Source organism: Arachis duranensis, chromosome 7, assembly GCF_000817695.3.
Source record: "Arachis duranensis cultivar V14167 chromosome 7, aradu.V14167.gnm2.J7QH, whole genome shotgun sequence".
NCBI lineage: Eukaryota > Viridiplantae > Streptophyta > Magnoliopsida > Fabales > Fabaceae > Arachis > Arachis duranensis.
The window spans coordinates 49,496,783-49,514,638 of NC_029778.3; the positions used below are offsets into that span (position 1 = coordinate 49,496,783).

The window sequence follows — 17,856 nt, forward strand, 5'->3', positions numbered from 1 at the left end:
CCACCAAAGTATGCCCAAAATCATGTTTTTCATACAAAACCATAAAGTGCCATTTTCAAAACAAGCCATTTTCAACTCTTTTCAAAATCAATCAAAACATGCCAATTTCATCCCTTTTCTTTGAAATCAATCAAAATATATTAAATTCAACATCAAGCCTCCTCAACTAACACATTGACACTTTACCACAATTCACCAAAATCACTATCCCATCATTTTAACCCACTTTACCCAAGTGGCTCAAATTCAAACACATTGACATATCATATACTCTTCCTCATGCCAATTTTCAACAACACCAATCCCAATAAATCATCATTGTACACAATCAATATCATACTCACCATCATCATGGTTTCACCCACAATTCAACCATAATCAATCATCAAGCATATATCACAACATGCATATTCCTCATACATCGTACCATCAAGGCATCAATAATCATCATCACATATATGACCACATCATATATATCAACCATTTAACAACATCAACAATTCAATGCCTATCTTAGGGCCTCTAGCCTAAGTATTTCCTATCACATTACATATTAGATACGATAAACCGAGACCATACCTTAGCCGATTTCCCAAGCTCAACCGGAGCACTGCCAAACCACTTTTCCTCAAGCTCTCAAGGCCTCAACACTTCCAAGAACAGATTTTTCACCACCAAATCCCTTTTTAAGCTTTTCAATGTCACCAATCAAACTCCAATATTCACACAAACACAACCTAAGCCACAATCATCATACCCATACACAACATCTCAATACCCAAACATCATAGAACAACAATTTATACTAGGGTTGAGAATCTTACCACACCCAAGGTCCAAGGAGACAAGATTAACCTTCTCCTTCAAGAGAGTTAGATCCTATAACATCAAAGAGCCCAAAATCTCAACATTTTTGCTCATGAAACTCGAAATCAAAGCTGGAAATTCGAAAAGCAAAACGTGGCTTACCTCAAGATTAATATGAATTTTGTAGAGCTCTCCACAGTTGAACACGTGGCCATAAACGGTGCGGCAATCAGAGCTCTAGATCAAAAGTTATGGTGGTTTGAAGATCAAATGAGAGAAAGAACTTGAGAGAGTGTTCTTCCCTCCATGGCCTCTATTTCAGCATGTTTAGTGTCTCAAATGAGGAGAGAGAGTACTGAAAACTAGGGTTTTGGTTTAGTTTAGTTGGGCCAAGGGCCCACTTTGGGTCCGGTTGGCCCGGTTTGGCCCGTTCGGTCCAATCTTGGTCCGAATTCTATAAAATTGGTACCAAAATTCTCGTCTCAATCTCCTCTATCACATTTAGCCATAAAAATCACATTTAGGACTTTCTAGAATAAATTCTCATTTATGGGTTAATTAGTCGTTAATTAACTAGGTTTTATAAAGAGTCACCAATTAATCAACCAGAGCCAAAAGGTAGCAGATCTAAATTATCTATATAAATAAAGGAAAGCAATAATAAATCTGAAATACCTCGAATTGTAATAAATAGAAAGTTAGATTGAACATAAAAATCCATAAGCCAAATTGGCAACATCAAATAATCAACTAAAGTAATAAATAAAGTAGAAAATAAATTAAAAGAACATTGAACCTGTGATGAAGAAGTTGAAATCCTAATCCTAATCCTAATCCTAAATCCTAAGAGAGAGGAGAGAACCTCTATCTCTAAAAACTACATCTAAAACCTAAAATTGAATTATGATCTGATATGAATTGATGTCCTGAGTCTCTGCATGTTCTCGAACTTTAATCTGTGTTTCTGGGCCGAAAAATGGGTTGAAATGCGGCCCAGAATCTCTGCCAGCGACTTTTGTAACTCTGCAGATCGCACTTGTCACGCGTCCGCGTTGTCCACGCGTTCGCGTCACTCAGCATTTCTCGTACCACGCGTGCGCGTCGTCGACGCTTTCGCGTCATTCGTGCAGCTTCCAATCCGCACGGTTGCGTCAGGCACGCAAGCGCATCACGGTAATTCCTTCTATTTCGCGCGGTCGTGTGAGCCATGCGACCGCGTGACTTCTCACTGGTTATCTCCTCAATTCTTTGTGTTCCTTCCATTTTTTACATGCTTCCTCTTCATTCCTTATGCCATTCCTGCCCTATGAAGCCTGAAACACTTAACATACAGATCACGACATCGAATGGTACAAAGGAAGATAAAAAATATACAACAAAAAGGTCCTTAGGAAGCAAGTTATTAATCATAGGATATTTTTAGGAAGGAAAATACATGCAAATCATATGAATAAGTGGGTGAAAAGCTTGATAAAACCACTCAATAAAACATAATATAAACCATAAAATAGTGGTTTATCAAGGACTCCTTGTCTCTTGGTCCTATTCCTTTAGATTCACCAAAACTTTCTTTTGCTGTTCTTCTAATAACTTCTAACATCTCTCTCCATATCTCTTCCGCGCTTCCATTCCCATCCCACTTTGTCTTTTCTCCTACTCGTCTTAGGAAGCTTCTTTGTTCCTCACATTTCATCCGCCACCATCTTGTCCTTGGGTTCTTCGTATGATGTCTTATCCTCAAGTTTTGCTCAACGCAAAAATTCATGACAAACGTCCTATGTTGTGTTGTTAAAATCTCTCCCGAGATAATTTTACAATTAATGCAAAATTTTCGGTCGACTCTCCTCAACAAGAAGTCGATTTGAGAGTTTGTCATGCCACTCGTACAGGTTATAAGATGTTTGTCTCTCTTTTCAAAATATGTATCTGCGATGAGAAGGTCAAATATTGAGGAAAAATCTAAAATAGTTTTACCCTCGGCATTGATTACCCCGAAACCATGGCCTCCATGAATACTTTTATACCCAGTCACTTCTCTTCCAACTATGTACTTGAACAAATATTTGATAGTATTTAACTTGTTGTAATACTCTATGTTAACATGCGTTTGATAAGACATTAATAGATATGCGTTGTAAGAAATTACATTCCTATTATCCATATAGAATTCCTTCCTTTCGGTAACCACTCTTGTGTCTTATCTTCTATATGATGGGTATTCACTATCATTAATAATTGTGGTGTTATTGAATATTTTAGGATAATATTTGGTGTATAGTACCCATCTTTTATGCAGGAAGATTTTGAGCAAATGGTCCATGAATCATATATGTAGACACATCTCTAAATAATTTTGGGTATCGAACAGGATCGGACAATCCTAACAATATTAACCGGTCAATTTAAGTTGTGTTTGTTATCTTGTAGTCTCCACTCAACCACAAAAGAATATGAATATGTGGTGGACCTCTCTTTTAGAATTCTACCATGTACATCATTACAATAAAAAGATTAAAAAAAAGTAATATGTTATAAATAAACTATCTATTTTATATATATGCTTTGATAAATATATAACTGTGTAAATAATTTAACAAATTTTTTTAAAAATAAGGTTAAATGATGAGGAACACCTGCATCTAGCACTTCAAATGAAATCCCTTTCTTAAGATAAGAGATTATCATGTCAAGCTTAATTTTGAACATTCTACATAATATATCTGGCCGGTCTTCAACCTTTAATAAGTTCTTTGGATTATTAACTCTACCAATCTCTTGCCCACTCGAGTTACATGTCATTGTCATGAAGAGATATGGATATCCATATATTTCTTACAAATTACTAGAGTATCTTGATAATTATTAAACATGTATCTCATACTACCTGTGAAAGACGTGGGTAGTTAGAATGACACATTTATTTGCTTTGGAAGCTCAGATTTTACTCCTAACAACTACATCTTATCATTAAATTAATTAATTAATATTTTTCTTTTATGCTCCTTTTAAAATAATGACATGATAAAAATTGAAATTTAATATTGTTTTAAAATATAAAACTCTTTTAATCTAATAAGAAAATAGAAATTAAAAATAATTATTTTAGTTTCATCATAAATTGTATTTATCCTATTATGTGTCAATAAAAATAAAAAAAGTTAATTACAATTTAAAAATTAATAACTTTATAAATTATGTAAATATTTGAAACTAACAATTAAGAAAGTTTATTAAAAATTTAAAAACTAACAACTAAGCAAATAACTTAAATTTTAAAAAATAACAATCTAAACAAAACAATTTAAGCAAATAACTCAAAATTTAAAAGATAATCATCTAAGGAAATAACTTACAATCTATAAATAAAATTTTAAAAATTTTTAATAACGACATCTAAGCAAATAATTTCTAAGCTCAATGTATTAACGTTACATCAGTAAAAAAATTTCCATCTTTTTTGAACTACTAAATTAGTTCAATTTTTTTAGAAATGATAGAAAAGANTTTTTTTAAAATAGTATAAGTAATTTCACATTTAAAAAATAAATAATTTTATTTAATTTAATCTAATATTTTGTAGTTTACAACTTTGCTTATAAATTATATAAATAAAAAAGATATTCTTAAAGACATTTGCTTATTTAAGAATTAAAAAAATTATATTTTAAATTAAAAATTTTAAACAAAGTGTTTTAATTAGCAATTAAAAATTAGAATTAGATTTTTTTAAATAATTACACATTAAAAATTAATAACTAACTTAATTATATCAACAATATTTCATATTAAAAATATAAAACTTTATGATATCAAATACTAAATTAGAAATTAACAAAATATCAACAGTATAAATTGAAAAAAAATCACAAGTAATAACTAAATAACATTAACTTATATTAAAAAAATTCTAAATTCCAAACATAAAAATAAATAAAAAATAACAACTTAAAAACAAAGAGGTTTGAAAAACAAGAAAATAGGTTAAAAACTAAAAATACAACTTTTATTAAACACAGTTGTCATGTGTACGCATACCACCCCATGCGTACTCATGGACGTGATTTTCAACAAAATCGCGTATGCAGGCACTCAAAATAGAGGGGGTGGTTCGCGTACGCATACACATCACCACGTATATCTGCGTTAAAAATTCGTCATTCTCGCGTACGCATGCCCATACACACACATGACGTAAAAATTGACAAGGTCGCATACGCATGTTGACAAGGTCGCGTACGCATCCACCTCATGGTAAAACAGAAATGATTTTCGTGTATGCATATATGCTTCGTATGTCTTGAGTTTTTCAGAAAAGCTATTAAGTTTGCAGAAATCAATTTGACACACTAAAATTCAAATGCACATAACTTTTTCATTAAAAATCGTTTTTAGTCCATTCTTCAAACGTTAAAACTTTATGGACCCAATTTTTATTCAAAATAAAGTTTTACAAAACTTGAGGGTATGAAAACCAAGTTATGACCTGTCGAAATTAATCAAAATTTAGCTTTTACTCAAAAACACCAAACCTCAAGTTTTTCCAAAACTTTCAATTCAAAATCTATCGTATGACAACCCAAAATAGCCCTTCGTGTCCCAAACTATATTTATATGCTTTCTAAATCACTTCATAATATATCAACACAAAACCATACAATTTATTCAACAAATGCATTGATACAATCTCACCAAATCTAACACTGACTATTAACGCTTAATATTAAATGCATATATCAAATACATATATCATATCTACTCCCAATCTCTAACCACAATGCACATTAGACTTCTACAATCATTTCTATATCCACAAAACATGAACAATTCACAAAATTCAGCTTATCCTACAGTCAATTAGCCTAAGTTTTCACATGACATTATACATTAATTATGAGAAACTAAAATCATACATTGGCCAATTTCTCCCTAAACTCGGAACACTTCAAAATGTCCCATTCCACAAGCTCCAAGCCTTCAACTCCTTACCAATTGAATTCTTAGTTTCCAAGACTCAAATTAAGCATCCAACATTCACCAATTTAATTTCAAATAATACAATTTCATCTAATAACACCATACAATTTTACTATAATCAACATAGGATTCACCAATTTAGACAAACCATAAAAGTTTTGAGTTTTCTTATCTTATCCATTAATGATTGGGGTAAAATCTAACAATTATCCATTGCTAGAGTACCCCTAAACCATCAAAATCACAAAATCTCTTAATATTAAAATCCAAATTCGTGAAAATGTAAAGAAGGAAGAACTGGGCATAGAATTCGAATTTTTAACTACTTTATCCAGATAGAATTGAAGAGAATTTCGAGACAAATGCGTTGCCGCTGATGGCTCGTCAATCGAAACTCTAAATTGAGAGATATGATGGATTGAAGTTCTGAACAAGAGTTAGGGTTCTTCTTCCCTTCTCTTCCCCCTTTCAGTGTGATTCCCTTTAAATTTTCGGGGAAGAAGGTTGAGCTTTTTCATTTATATAGTAGGTTTTGAGTTCGATTTAGTTTGGTTCAATCGGTTTGTTTCATTAATCCGATTTTAAGCTAAAATTTTTAAAATTAGTGTCTAAATTTATATTTTAAATATTTTTATCATTTTAAAATATAAAATTTATTTTTTATTTTTTTAAATAATAATTAATTTATTACTTAATTATTTATTAATTTTTTGGAGTTTAAATAGGTACTTGTTTTACTCCGTAATGACAAAAGGAAAATAATAGATATAGGGGGGCTTAGGGTGTTTGGTTTCTTATTGATGGTTGCAACTTATATTTGTTCATGTGAGTTTATCATCTTTAGCAATATAGTATCATTTCTTTTCTTGTGTTTTCGCTGCACTCTGTCTTTACAATCGAAAGCATCATAGCATATATTCAGGGAAGCTTTTAAAAAATCTCTACTGGAATTAGAAGAAGATTATTTTGCTGTAAAAGGGAAGTTATCTCGTACTTAATCTAGTTTACTTAATGCTCTATATTTCAAAAACTTTTTGTCAACAAAGAGGAAATTGTTAAATTTAAAATATTTTATCTAATTTATTGTAATGACAAATATTGGTTGAGTTAATTAAGTTGGACTCAATTAGTTTTATGACTGAATGTGCATTGAGTGTTTTAGGTATAAAATTAGTATTAAAGGTTAAAGATGCAACTTCAGGGTTATATTGGGAAAGAATTACCTATTAAGAAAAAGTTTTGATTAGAATCAGGCCAAGAAGAGATAGTGCATGTTTGGCGCCACTATTTTGTTAAAAAAAGATCTTTTTTCAATGAAAAAAGATCTTTTTTATTTTTTAACGTGTTTGGCAAATTTCTAGTAGTAAAAGTAAAAGCACTAGTAAAATAAAAAAAAATCTTTTTTGAGAAGTTGTAATTTACATCTTTTTTTAAAAGATTTTTTTTCTTAAAAAAAAGATGTTTTTCATGTAATAAATAAATAAAAAAGTACTTTTATATTGTTATACCCAAACATAATTGATAGATAAAAAGACATTTTTACATGAGATATCCAAACATAAAATTACTTTTACTTCTCTATAAGATCTTTTAAAAAAAGATAACTCGAAAAAAGATCTTTTCTTAAAAGCTCACCCAAACAAGCCCATAGTAGCTATCACCAATAATAAAAATAATTATTATAGTAATCAATTTGAGAGAGATGTGGATTGCAATGGCTAGGAAAAACAAGAGCTACATACTATTATTGTTATAAGAAGATGATCAAGCATGCATTAAGAAGAAGTAAGAAGAAAAGAAAGAAAATATAGCCTGCACGTTTGAGTAACATGTTTCTTTTTCGCTGAGTTTCAAAGCATATATTCAATTTTAGATTTTGGAATTTTTCTATTTAAAAAGAAAAAGACATTTTTTTTGTGTGAGAGAAACTTTGAGAAAAAAAGCTAATGAAAAAAAAAGGTAGCACAATAAAAAGAAAAGCCAAGATATAGTTTTTGTTTGGGTTTATGAAGCTCGTAATCGTATATAGTTTTGTTTGTCTTGAAATAAAATCAGTTTGGGTTCATTTATCTTTGACTTTGTATTTGAATTGGTGTTTGTAATTTTATTGATTATTATAGTAAAATTTTATCATAATTATAATGAAAACTGAATGTAGATTTTATAGTTTTATTGTACTTTAAGGTTAAACTAAGATATATATTAGTATCAATTTCTCTCATCCTTTAATCTATCTTAAAATTTCTCGTTACAAAGGCAAAATAAAAAAAAATATCCTATTTATTCAATAACTTATTTTAAAATTAAAAGTGACTTAATTCAATTTTTCTTTTTCTGAAAACCTATAAAACCTACACAAATAATTATCATTATGGTTCCAAATTAATGATAGTTCTGTACGCTTCAAAATATATTCAAATTCAAACTAGCTAGGTATGTAGCCACTGCACATGTATGTGTTCATTTCATAGAGCTAGTTATTGATGTCCTTGGAATCAAGAATAACATGTAACGCAGTAACGTAGCGTTCATGATGAGCTTCATTTAGACATATAATAGATTATCGGCTATATATATATATATATATATCCAACAAAATATTAATGTTGTGGTGCAGTATGTACGTGTTCGTAAAGGTAACGGCACCAGCACTAAGAAGCAAAATGCATGTGTATGCAATAGTAATAGCAATAGCATATAGTATATAGTATATACCCTATATCATATATATAATAAACAACCAAGGAGAAAGTACTAGTTAAGTGGTTTAGAAGATTATTAGTAGCAATAAAGAGTAGTTAGTGCAAACTCAAAGAGCAAATAATGGCATGTAATGTGGCATGCATTTTGGTGTATGTAAAGGTTCATTCATTACATTCGTCAGCGTGGTTGACCAGCTAAGTAAGTAAGTAAGTAGCTAGTAATAACAAGTGGTTGCGTGGGAATCCCTTTGGGAAGGATGATCACACTGAAATTATTTAAGTCTGAAACGAATTGAAGCCATTAGTCATCAGATCCCGTTTTTGTTTTTGCAACTTATTTTGTTTATGGGAATTTATGTGAACGAGGACCTTGATTTGTGTATTTTCTGTTGAATCTGCACGTGTATAAGCCACGGACTTTAAGGGTATTTTGGATCCTCTTTTATACCCCTCCAATTATTATTATTATTATTATTATTTTGTGCAAATAATAATGAAAAAATGCAATGGGAAAAAACCAAAATCCAAACCTGCCCATCATTGTGATTCACACATGCATTTTGGGCTTATTAATTTAACTGCTTCAAATTTGAGAGGGAGGGGAGGGATAATTTTTATAATTTATTGATTAAATTTCAATAGATTGTAAGTATGAAAAATTTTATATCAATATCTAGTTATGTATTATTATTTTCTTTTCATGACATAATTATGTATTATTATGTTAATAAAATAAATAATTTTGAAATAGAATAATTAATTAATAATCCAATTCAAAACAGTCGTTTCAATAATTAAGTAAATTACTTTTATGTTATTAATGCATCGAAACTAATCACACTCAAACCATATACTTGAAAAGCAAATCCCTAACAAAGATTTATAATTTTTGTAGCTATATATTAAGTATTAACATACATGTGATATTTAGAATAAATATATGCATATATAATATAATAAAACATATAATGTGTATGAAAATTCCCACACGACCCCACCTTTAGATATTGTTATGAATATGAATGTAGGATAACTATTTTATAACAATATTAATAACCTAACAAAGATGACTTGCCTAACTTATCATCACAAAATTACACAGGATATGATAGAGGGTCTTATAGATATATATATATATGTATCTACGAGAAAAGAGACAATTTTTGTTGGCTCTAACCACAAATTTTCTGCATCATTTCGGATATATACTAACAAGCTGTTTGTTTATATGGTTAAAATTATGTGTTAGTCCGGAGATTCTGTCAGCATGTGTATGACAAAAACGTATAATGTAACATCTTTCTATCAAAAGAAAAAGAAAAACTTGAATACAAGGGCTTGGTCAAGGACATGTTAGATGTTATCCATGTATCACGTACTAACAAACAAATGTGGTCTCAAGTAACCACCAAAAAAGAGTTCCATCTCTCTCAATTAATAATGTAACAAACAAAAAGACTCAGAAAATAAGCATAACGATATATTAATTAGATTTTTAAAGTTGTGAGGTTTGAATGGTCATTTTAGTTTAATTAGCTTGCTTAGCTTAACTACCTCATTGATTTTTATTACCATCACTTTGAGAAACACATTATAAATATAACTATTATAAGATAAATAAACAAAAATTATGTAAAATATTTACATATTTTTAAAAAATATAATTATTTATGTATGTTTTTTAATCAATTTAACAGAAAAAAGTGCCTTCTTGACAACTACTACGTGGCTAATTAAAAGAAGTGAGGATCGAATGGTCATTTTAGTTTAATTATTAGCTTCCTTAGCTTAATTACTTCACTGATTTTTATTATCAGCACCTAGGATCCGGAATCATGATAAAACTAACGTCGTCCTTAGGCAGCTGTAGCTGCATCCCAATAACTCGAAAGATATAAATCGGTAATTAATTAAATAAATTAATAATATTGCGTATGCTGTTAGGCGTGGTGGTGAATAATGACTATACTTGATAAGAGAATTAGAACCCCTAGGTTTGACACTTACACTGAATTTGATGCAAATTCTTCACTTTTATGAACATGATTCAAGGCCTGCCGCTAGATCTCTTCGTCCTTTTTGATTAGTTGACTGCAGCTTTACATTTGATGTAATCACAAAAGTAATTAATTATTTATTTATTTAATTAATTAATATTTACAGATATGAGTGCTAGATAGCTCCTCCTCATATGGCTGATTATAATTAACAAGATATAAAGAAGCACACGCTCGTCACTTGTGCTTGTTCAATTATTCAAACTCATGCATCAAGATATAATTAATTATTAATTCTTGATTACTTGTGGACCATGATACAATACTTTTTAAATAATTAAAAGTCATTGTGAATTATACAAATATCTATAATTTTCGTAATTATTAATAATAGTATTATAATGTCACCAAAGGTGCATGTATTGGGAATATTGGAATGAGCTGAAAATGCCTTATATCATTCTTTCTTTGACTTGGACTAACTGTCCGTGAGAGAGGGACTAATTGAAGACAGATCAGATCTATTTTCATATTGGTAAATAAAATGAAGAATAAAAAAAAATAGAAGTTACTGTTTATTATTTGGATTTAGTAATAGCCAGTTAAGCAGATTTTCTTCATTTTAATGGGGCGAAATTTAGGACTAAGGTCTCCTATTCAACGGACATTTACCAAAGCCTATTTCATATATTATTAACAAATTGTTTCTGTATCTACCTATCTATAATAATGGTTCATATGATATGATGATAATATACATATAAATATCTATAAAAACCAATAATTTACCCAATGGAAAATTTAATTTATATCGTAAGGCATAGTATTCAAGATTAAGCTGTATATATTAGTGCACACTTTTATGATATCATCATAAGCCATATCACAGCTATATAGCAGCTCAGATACTTAATAATTTACTCAACTCTTTGTCATTCATCTTCTTGTATATTTGGTTCAACAACACGAAAGCAAAATTAAATTAATTTGATACAGGTCGAAGTATATCTTAGGTTAAGCAAGAATAAAAAGAGTTAAAGTTATATTTAGATAATATTATATGAATAATATAATTTAATATTTGAGTTTTTATAATTTAATAGTTTTTTTCACTATCAAAAAAATTATTTTAGCAACTATTTATCTCATTTTTAGGAGGAATTAAAATAATCGCTAATCTATTCACCGATAATTAAATATTAGGTCCTATGTTTTGTCATTAAAATATTTTAGCGATAATTATATAATTTTTAAAAAAAATTTACAAAAAATATATAATTACTATTATAACATATAATAACAATAAATATATAATTGTCACAAAAACATAAATTAAATAAGATATATACGAATCATTATATTATTATTACTAAAAATTTGACACTAAATTATTTTTTTTTGTAATGTTTATGTTATGATATTATTTTTTTAAAAATTTTAAGATAGTAAAAAATATACATAGTAATTAGTTAAAAATTTTGAGTTTGCGTAAATTTTGTATAAATATTTTATTTTATATTTTTTTTTGAATTAATAAGAATTGAACATTAAATCTTCAGATCATAAAAAATTTAATTAAAATATTATATTATTTTTTAAAACTTAAATTAAAAAGAAGTATATAAATAGCTATGTGTCTAACATTCTAAAAATATGATAAAACAATAATGAAATAAAAAAATGTTTTTATATTTTTTATATATTTCTGTGCCATTCTCGGTTGTCAGGCCTTGTTAGAGAAGCTAGCATATTGCACTGATCCACACACACATTACACATCTCCCTCTCTTTCTCTCTCCTAAAAGTTAAAAGCCACATACATACATAGATACATAGATACAGGTCCGTGCCCTTGAAGCTAAGAAACTGTGCAAACTAAGCCTTCTCTTTGATTGTTTGTCCCCTCTTTCCTGTAAGCTTCTTTGTCTTCTTTCCTTTGTCCTCAAACGCTCATTTCCCTTGTTGCTTCTCACTAAAGGTTTGTATCTATCTATCTCTGTGTTTTTGCTATCACTACTTAATTTCTTCTTCTTCTTCTTTAATTTCTTTTTTGACATGCATGAGTCTTGGTTTTCTTATTTTTCACTTTATTAATAAAATCTATTTTTGTTTCTTATTCTTCCTTTTTGTTAGCTTCTATATGTATTGCCTTTTGATCTATCATATGCTTCATTTCAGAAAATGAACTAACCCTTTTCTTTAATTTTTTTCTTGGTGTTTTAATTCTGTAGTATTAGTTACACTTAAACTCTAGCATACATAAATCATAAATATTGCGCTTTCTCCTAGCTAGCTCTTGTATTAATTAGGTTTGGGACAAAAAGGATTATATATATTCATATTATTTGGTTGAAGCTAAAAGCTTTAGAGAGAAGAAACAACAAGCTTAGGGTTTTAGCTAATGGGTTCTATATCTTAAATTATACAAAACTTTTCAAGATATGAGATGAAGATACTAGTTACTTTTCTTTAATTTTATTAGTTTACTTCCTTTCTCTCACGTGATTTCTTTCAACTTTTGGTTGTAGTATGTGCTTAATTATCCCTCCAATAATACACGTATAGTAGTCCAAAGTTCAAATTGATATGCATGAACGTTGGTGTTTGTTTCTAAGGCAATCAGCATGGACATAACTTATCATTTTTTTTTCCTTATAGTTTCTGATTGGTTCTGGGTCAAATATCAGTCCAAGTTTAATATAGTCATCATTGGAAAAAAGATCTCTAGCTTTTTTCTGAGGATCTTCCCTAGGGTTATATTATAGATAGATCTCATAGATTGAAAATTCCTTGTGTCAGAAGAAAATGTCTCTTATATTGTGTATGGACACAACTTTAAATGAAAAACTGATATTTGTATTATTTTAAATAATTTTTTGTACTCCTTTATTTATTTATTTTTATGGGTGTACTCCTTTATTTATAGTATAAAAGACAAATAGTTTATCTTTTTTCAATTTTTTTTTATCAATCATCTTTAATTTTAAAAGTAGATGTACAAAAATATGTACACAGAGTGATGTATATAACATTCCTCGTTTTAAATCATATATACTTAGTATTTTTCGATTTGATATATATATATCTACTTTTGTATATTTCTTATATACTTAATCATTTTCTATTTGAAGTATATATATAATATATATATTCTTAAACTTAATTAGTTACAATAATAATTAAAGTCGTATCTCTCTAAATAAATTGGATCACATAAATCACACTACACTTTCCAATATTACATTTGTATTTTATGTTATTTTTTAATAAATTATGGAAGGTGTGATTTTATTTAGACTAATTTTCTATATAATTGTTATTTCCTGCAAGTTCTCCTTATTTTTTAGTTATATAAAGTAGCATTTTCACACCATGACGGTCAGGAAGAACACACATACACATATGTTCTCGAGATTATCAATTTTTGGGCCACTAATTTTGAATTTCTACAACATAAACTACCGCTAGCTAGTTCCATTCATTCATACTTGCTATGTTCTTAATTAATTAACTATAGAAAAACGTTTCACATCTACCTTTTAATTATTTATTCAACAATGTTAAATTACTAGCTAATAAATATTATTATTTTAAATCATCACATAATTAACAACAATTTATACTAATATTTACAAAATTATATAATTTAAATTTATATTTACTAAAATTTACACACATAAATAAATATATTTTATATTCATATTTATCATAATTTATACTAATAAAATAATAAAATTTATTTATTAAAAATAATTTAATATTTATATAGTCAAAATTATTAAAAAGTACTCACTCCCAAAATTTTTTAATATTTATTTATTTATTTTGGTGTAGATATCCACCATCTATTGCTATCTATGAAATAAACATACAATCAATAATAATCCAAGGATTAAGTAAAGCTTAATGATTATTATTATTCTTGATTTTATTTATCAGGTAATTAATTAAAAGCAGAAGAATAATCAGAATGATGGCAGGTAGTGGACAACTAACAGTTCCACCAGGGTTCCGGTTCCATCCAACTGATGAGGAGCTTCTCTACTATTACCTAAGGAAGAAAGTTTCTTATGAAGCCATTGACCTTGATGTCATTAGAGAGGTTGATCTCAACAAACTTGAACCTTGGGACCTCAAAGGTATCTTTCCATCTAACTACATTCATTACATATATCAATATAAATTCTTAGCTTCAGTATGATAAAACTAATTATAGTAGTTGGAAAACCTTAACTTTTTTGTTCACTCCTCTATCTAATTAGGGCTTAACGTAGCATGGGTCAATTATATTAATCGTGATGGTTAAAAATGGAGGACTACAATAATTGTTGCAAGCCGCAAGCCCCTGCAACTGTGGTGTGTTCTCGATTTACATTAAATTTGTAATGAATAAAAAAAATTTAAAGAAACCATTAATTTGACATTAAACGAAAGGAATATTTAGATGTTAATTATACATGTACGATCATACTAGTATTAATAGAATAAATTCCATCAAAACTTCATAGTTAAGTGTACTAAGACAAAAGTAGTACTAGGATGAATGAATTTTCAGTAAATCTCTGTGATAATTGAAAAATAAACAGTGCTTCATCTTTGTTTGAAATAGTTAAGTACCGTACTAAGATGTTGGCATTGAATGATGATTGAAATATACGTGTGGAGTTGTGCAGATAAATGCAGAATAGGATCAGGGCCTCAGAACGAGTGGTATTTCTTCAGTCACAAAGACAAGAAGTACCCAACAGGAACAAGGACCAATAGGGCAACCACTGCTGGTTTCTGGAAAGCCACTGGGAGGGACAAGGCCATATACCATACTAGCAATTCCAAGAGGATCGGGATGAGAAAAACCCTAGTTTTCTACACCGGCCGTGCGCCCCACGGCCAGAAGACTGACTGGATCATGCATGAGTACCGCCTCGACGAAGACGAGGCCGAGGTTCAGGTGACAAAGAAAAATAATTCCTTACATGCATGCAATGCCATTCAATAATAACAATGTTTGGAGAAAAATTCAAGATTGGAAAAATTTATTATTTTTTATTAGCATTTTTACTCATTAATTTATTTTATTTAGTCTAATAATTTAATAATGTATTTTTAATTCATATATATTTTTATAATTATGTTATACAGACCCTAAAATTAGTCATTAAAATTAATTATTAGTATAAAATATATATTAAAATATAAATATACATTTGAAAAAAATTAAACCTATATACAAATATATTAGTGATTGATTTTAGTAATTAATTTTAGTGTACAGATAATATTTTTAATATTTTTAAAAATTAATGACTAGCTACTAGTAAAAAATAATAATTTATTAATTTTCTAGTATTTCTCTAATGTTGAAGATGAAATATTATCTTCTGTAAAAAAATATGTATTATACATAAATATACTATGACTGATTTTGATAATTTAGTATAGGTAGGAAATTTTGCCGTACAAATATGGTTTATGTTCATCTTATAACAACAAAATGAGTCATTTTATTTGTGTACACAAAAGATAAGTTATATAAATAACTTTTTGTTTTTGAAGATATTGATATAGCCAATAAGTCATTCTATATTCCTAGTGAAATTTGACATGCTTCAAACAATTAGTGAGTGCTATATACATATAACGAGAAAATTGAAGTTGCAATAAAAAATGATTTTGTATGTATTGCAGGAGGATGGGTGGGTCGTGTGCAGGGTTTTCAAGAAGAAAAACCAAAGCAGAGGGTTTCAACAAGAAATTGAAGAAGAGGAACATCATCACTTAGCAGCAGCACATCAACACATGAGAGGAGTAGCAAGCCAACAAGTTCTGGACCCAAAACACCACCACCACTTGCAACATCATCAAGGACTCTATGATAATGAAAATAATAATAATTACACCAATAATTTTGATGGATCCATGCATCTTCCACAGTTGTTCAGTCCAGAATCTTCCGTGGCTACCGCGGCGGCGCACACTTCCATGAATGCCATGGACATTCTTGAATGCTCCCAGAACCTTCTAAGGCTCACAACAACAAGTGGATGTGGACTCAATCTCATGCAACAACAACATGGAGAGAGGTTCAATGGTGATTGGTCTTTCTTGGATAAGCTTCTTGCTTCACACCATGGCAGCACCATGGATCATCATCAGCATCATCATCATCATAGCAAATGTAACAATAATCTTCATCATCAGCATTCTGCAATTGCTATTGGAACTACTTCATCTCAGAAATTCCCATTTCACCACCTTGGTTGTGACAACCATGATATCATGAAGTTTTCCAAGTAGGGTTATTATGAAAAATAATAATATAATTATTATTATTATTATTATTATCATAAAAGATGATGAGGTGAGAATCAGAAACTTCCTTTCTAGTATATGTATTTCAGAGTATCCTCCTGTTTGTTAGGTACTCATTGGAAAAATTCTCCCACTCATTAATATTTATTAGCATTTCTTTATTTTGAGTATCAATTGTGTATAGGTATGTATCTTTGTTATATTTTCAAGCTGCTGTTAAATAATATGATACTATTCATGAATGCTCATTATTCATGTTGTTGGATACCATGGCGATCTACTTTCTGCACATAAATAGTTCTTTGCGATGTATAATATTTTCGAAAAAAAAAATGTTTAGGGGACAACAGTAGGTATCGAGCCTAAAACCACTCAAAACTTTTTTTTCACATTATTTATTTGAGTGAAGGATATATTAGAGGAAGTATTAGAGAGTATTAGAGATATAATCATTAGTGTTAATGAGTGGTATCTGACATGATATTAGAGCTCTAGATCTGAAAGAGATAATAATTTAAAGTTACCTTATTTAACTTAATATTTGAATATATATTTTTTAAAATAAAAAATATTTTTATTTGTAAAATTTATTAAAATTTCTTAAAATATTCTTAAGTTTTATTTTATTTTAATTTTATATTAAAAAATTTTAATTGCATCAACTTTATCTCTAACGACTAATTTTTCAAAAAAATTATGACCAATATAAGAATAACTCAACAAAAATAACTTTTAACGTAAGCAAATTAAACATATTTATCATGTATTATGATTAGATTAGTCCTAAACTTTTTTAAAATTTAGTTATCAGGGATATATTTAATATAAATCGAAAATTTTTAGGATAAAATTAAAATTATATCTAATATTATATATTTATTCTAACAATAATTAATTATTATTGAAAACAAATAACAAAAAAAGGCAAGATATGTTTATCTTTCGCTTCCAAACATTTTTGTTATTTTATGATTTTTAATATGCAAAAATGTTTGGGGAATATAATTGGGGGAATTAAAGGGAGTTATAATTTGTTTATTTTTTGTTTTTTTAATTTATTTTTATTT

General features: G+C 28.7%; 1 protein-coding gene across 3 annotated transcripts; it reads left to right on the top strand.

The window, feature by feature from the left end:
• The first annotated feature begins 12,228 nt into the window (after nucleotides 1–12,228).
• LOC107458804 (protein SOMBRERO) lies at nucleotides 12,229–16,983 on the top strand. 3 transcript variants are annotated; one of them, XM_016077009.3, is made up of 4 exons: nucleotides 12,229–12,458; nucleotides 14,420–14,619; nucleotides 15,154–15,428; nucleotides 16,166–16,983. In XM_016077009.3, the coding sequence occupies exons 2-4, from the start codon at nucleotides 14,451–14,453 to the stop codon at nucleotides 16,772–16,774; spliced, it is 1,053 nt and encodes a 350-aa protein (XP_015932495.1). In that variant the 5' UTR covers nucleotides 12,229–12,458; nucleotides 14,420–14,450; the 3' UTR covers nucleotides 16,775–16,983. The 3 variants fall into 3 exon arrangements, with proteins under 3 accessions (XP_015932495.1, XP_052108140.1, XP_052108141.1); XM_052252180.1 differs by having other exon boundaries at nucleotides 12,229–12,392; XM_052252181.1 differs by lacking the exon at nucleotides 12,229–12,458 and adding an exon at nucleotides 13,214–13,301.
• The last annotated feature ends 873 nt before the right edge of the window (nucleotides 16,984–17,856 follow it).

Coding starts and splice junctions, on each gene's coding strand:
- LOC107458804 (XM_016077009.3), top strand. CDS start 14,451: ATGATGGCAGGTAGTGGACAACTAACAGTTCCACCAGGGTTCCGGTTC. Junction 14,620..15,153: donor TGAACCTTGGGACCTCAAAG/GTATCTTTCCAT, acceptor GGAGTTGTGCAG/ATAAATGCAGAATAGGATCA. Junction 15,429..16,165: donor AAGACGAGGCCGAGGTTCAG/GTGACAAAGAAA, acceptor TATGTATTGCAG/GAGGATGGGTGGGTCGTGTG.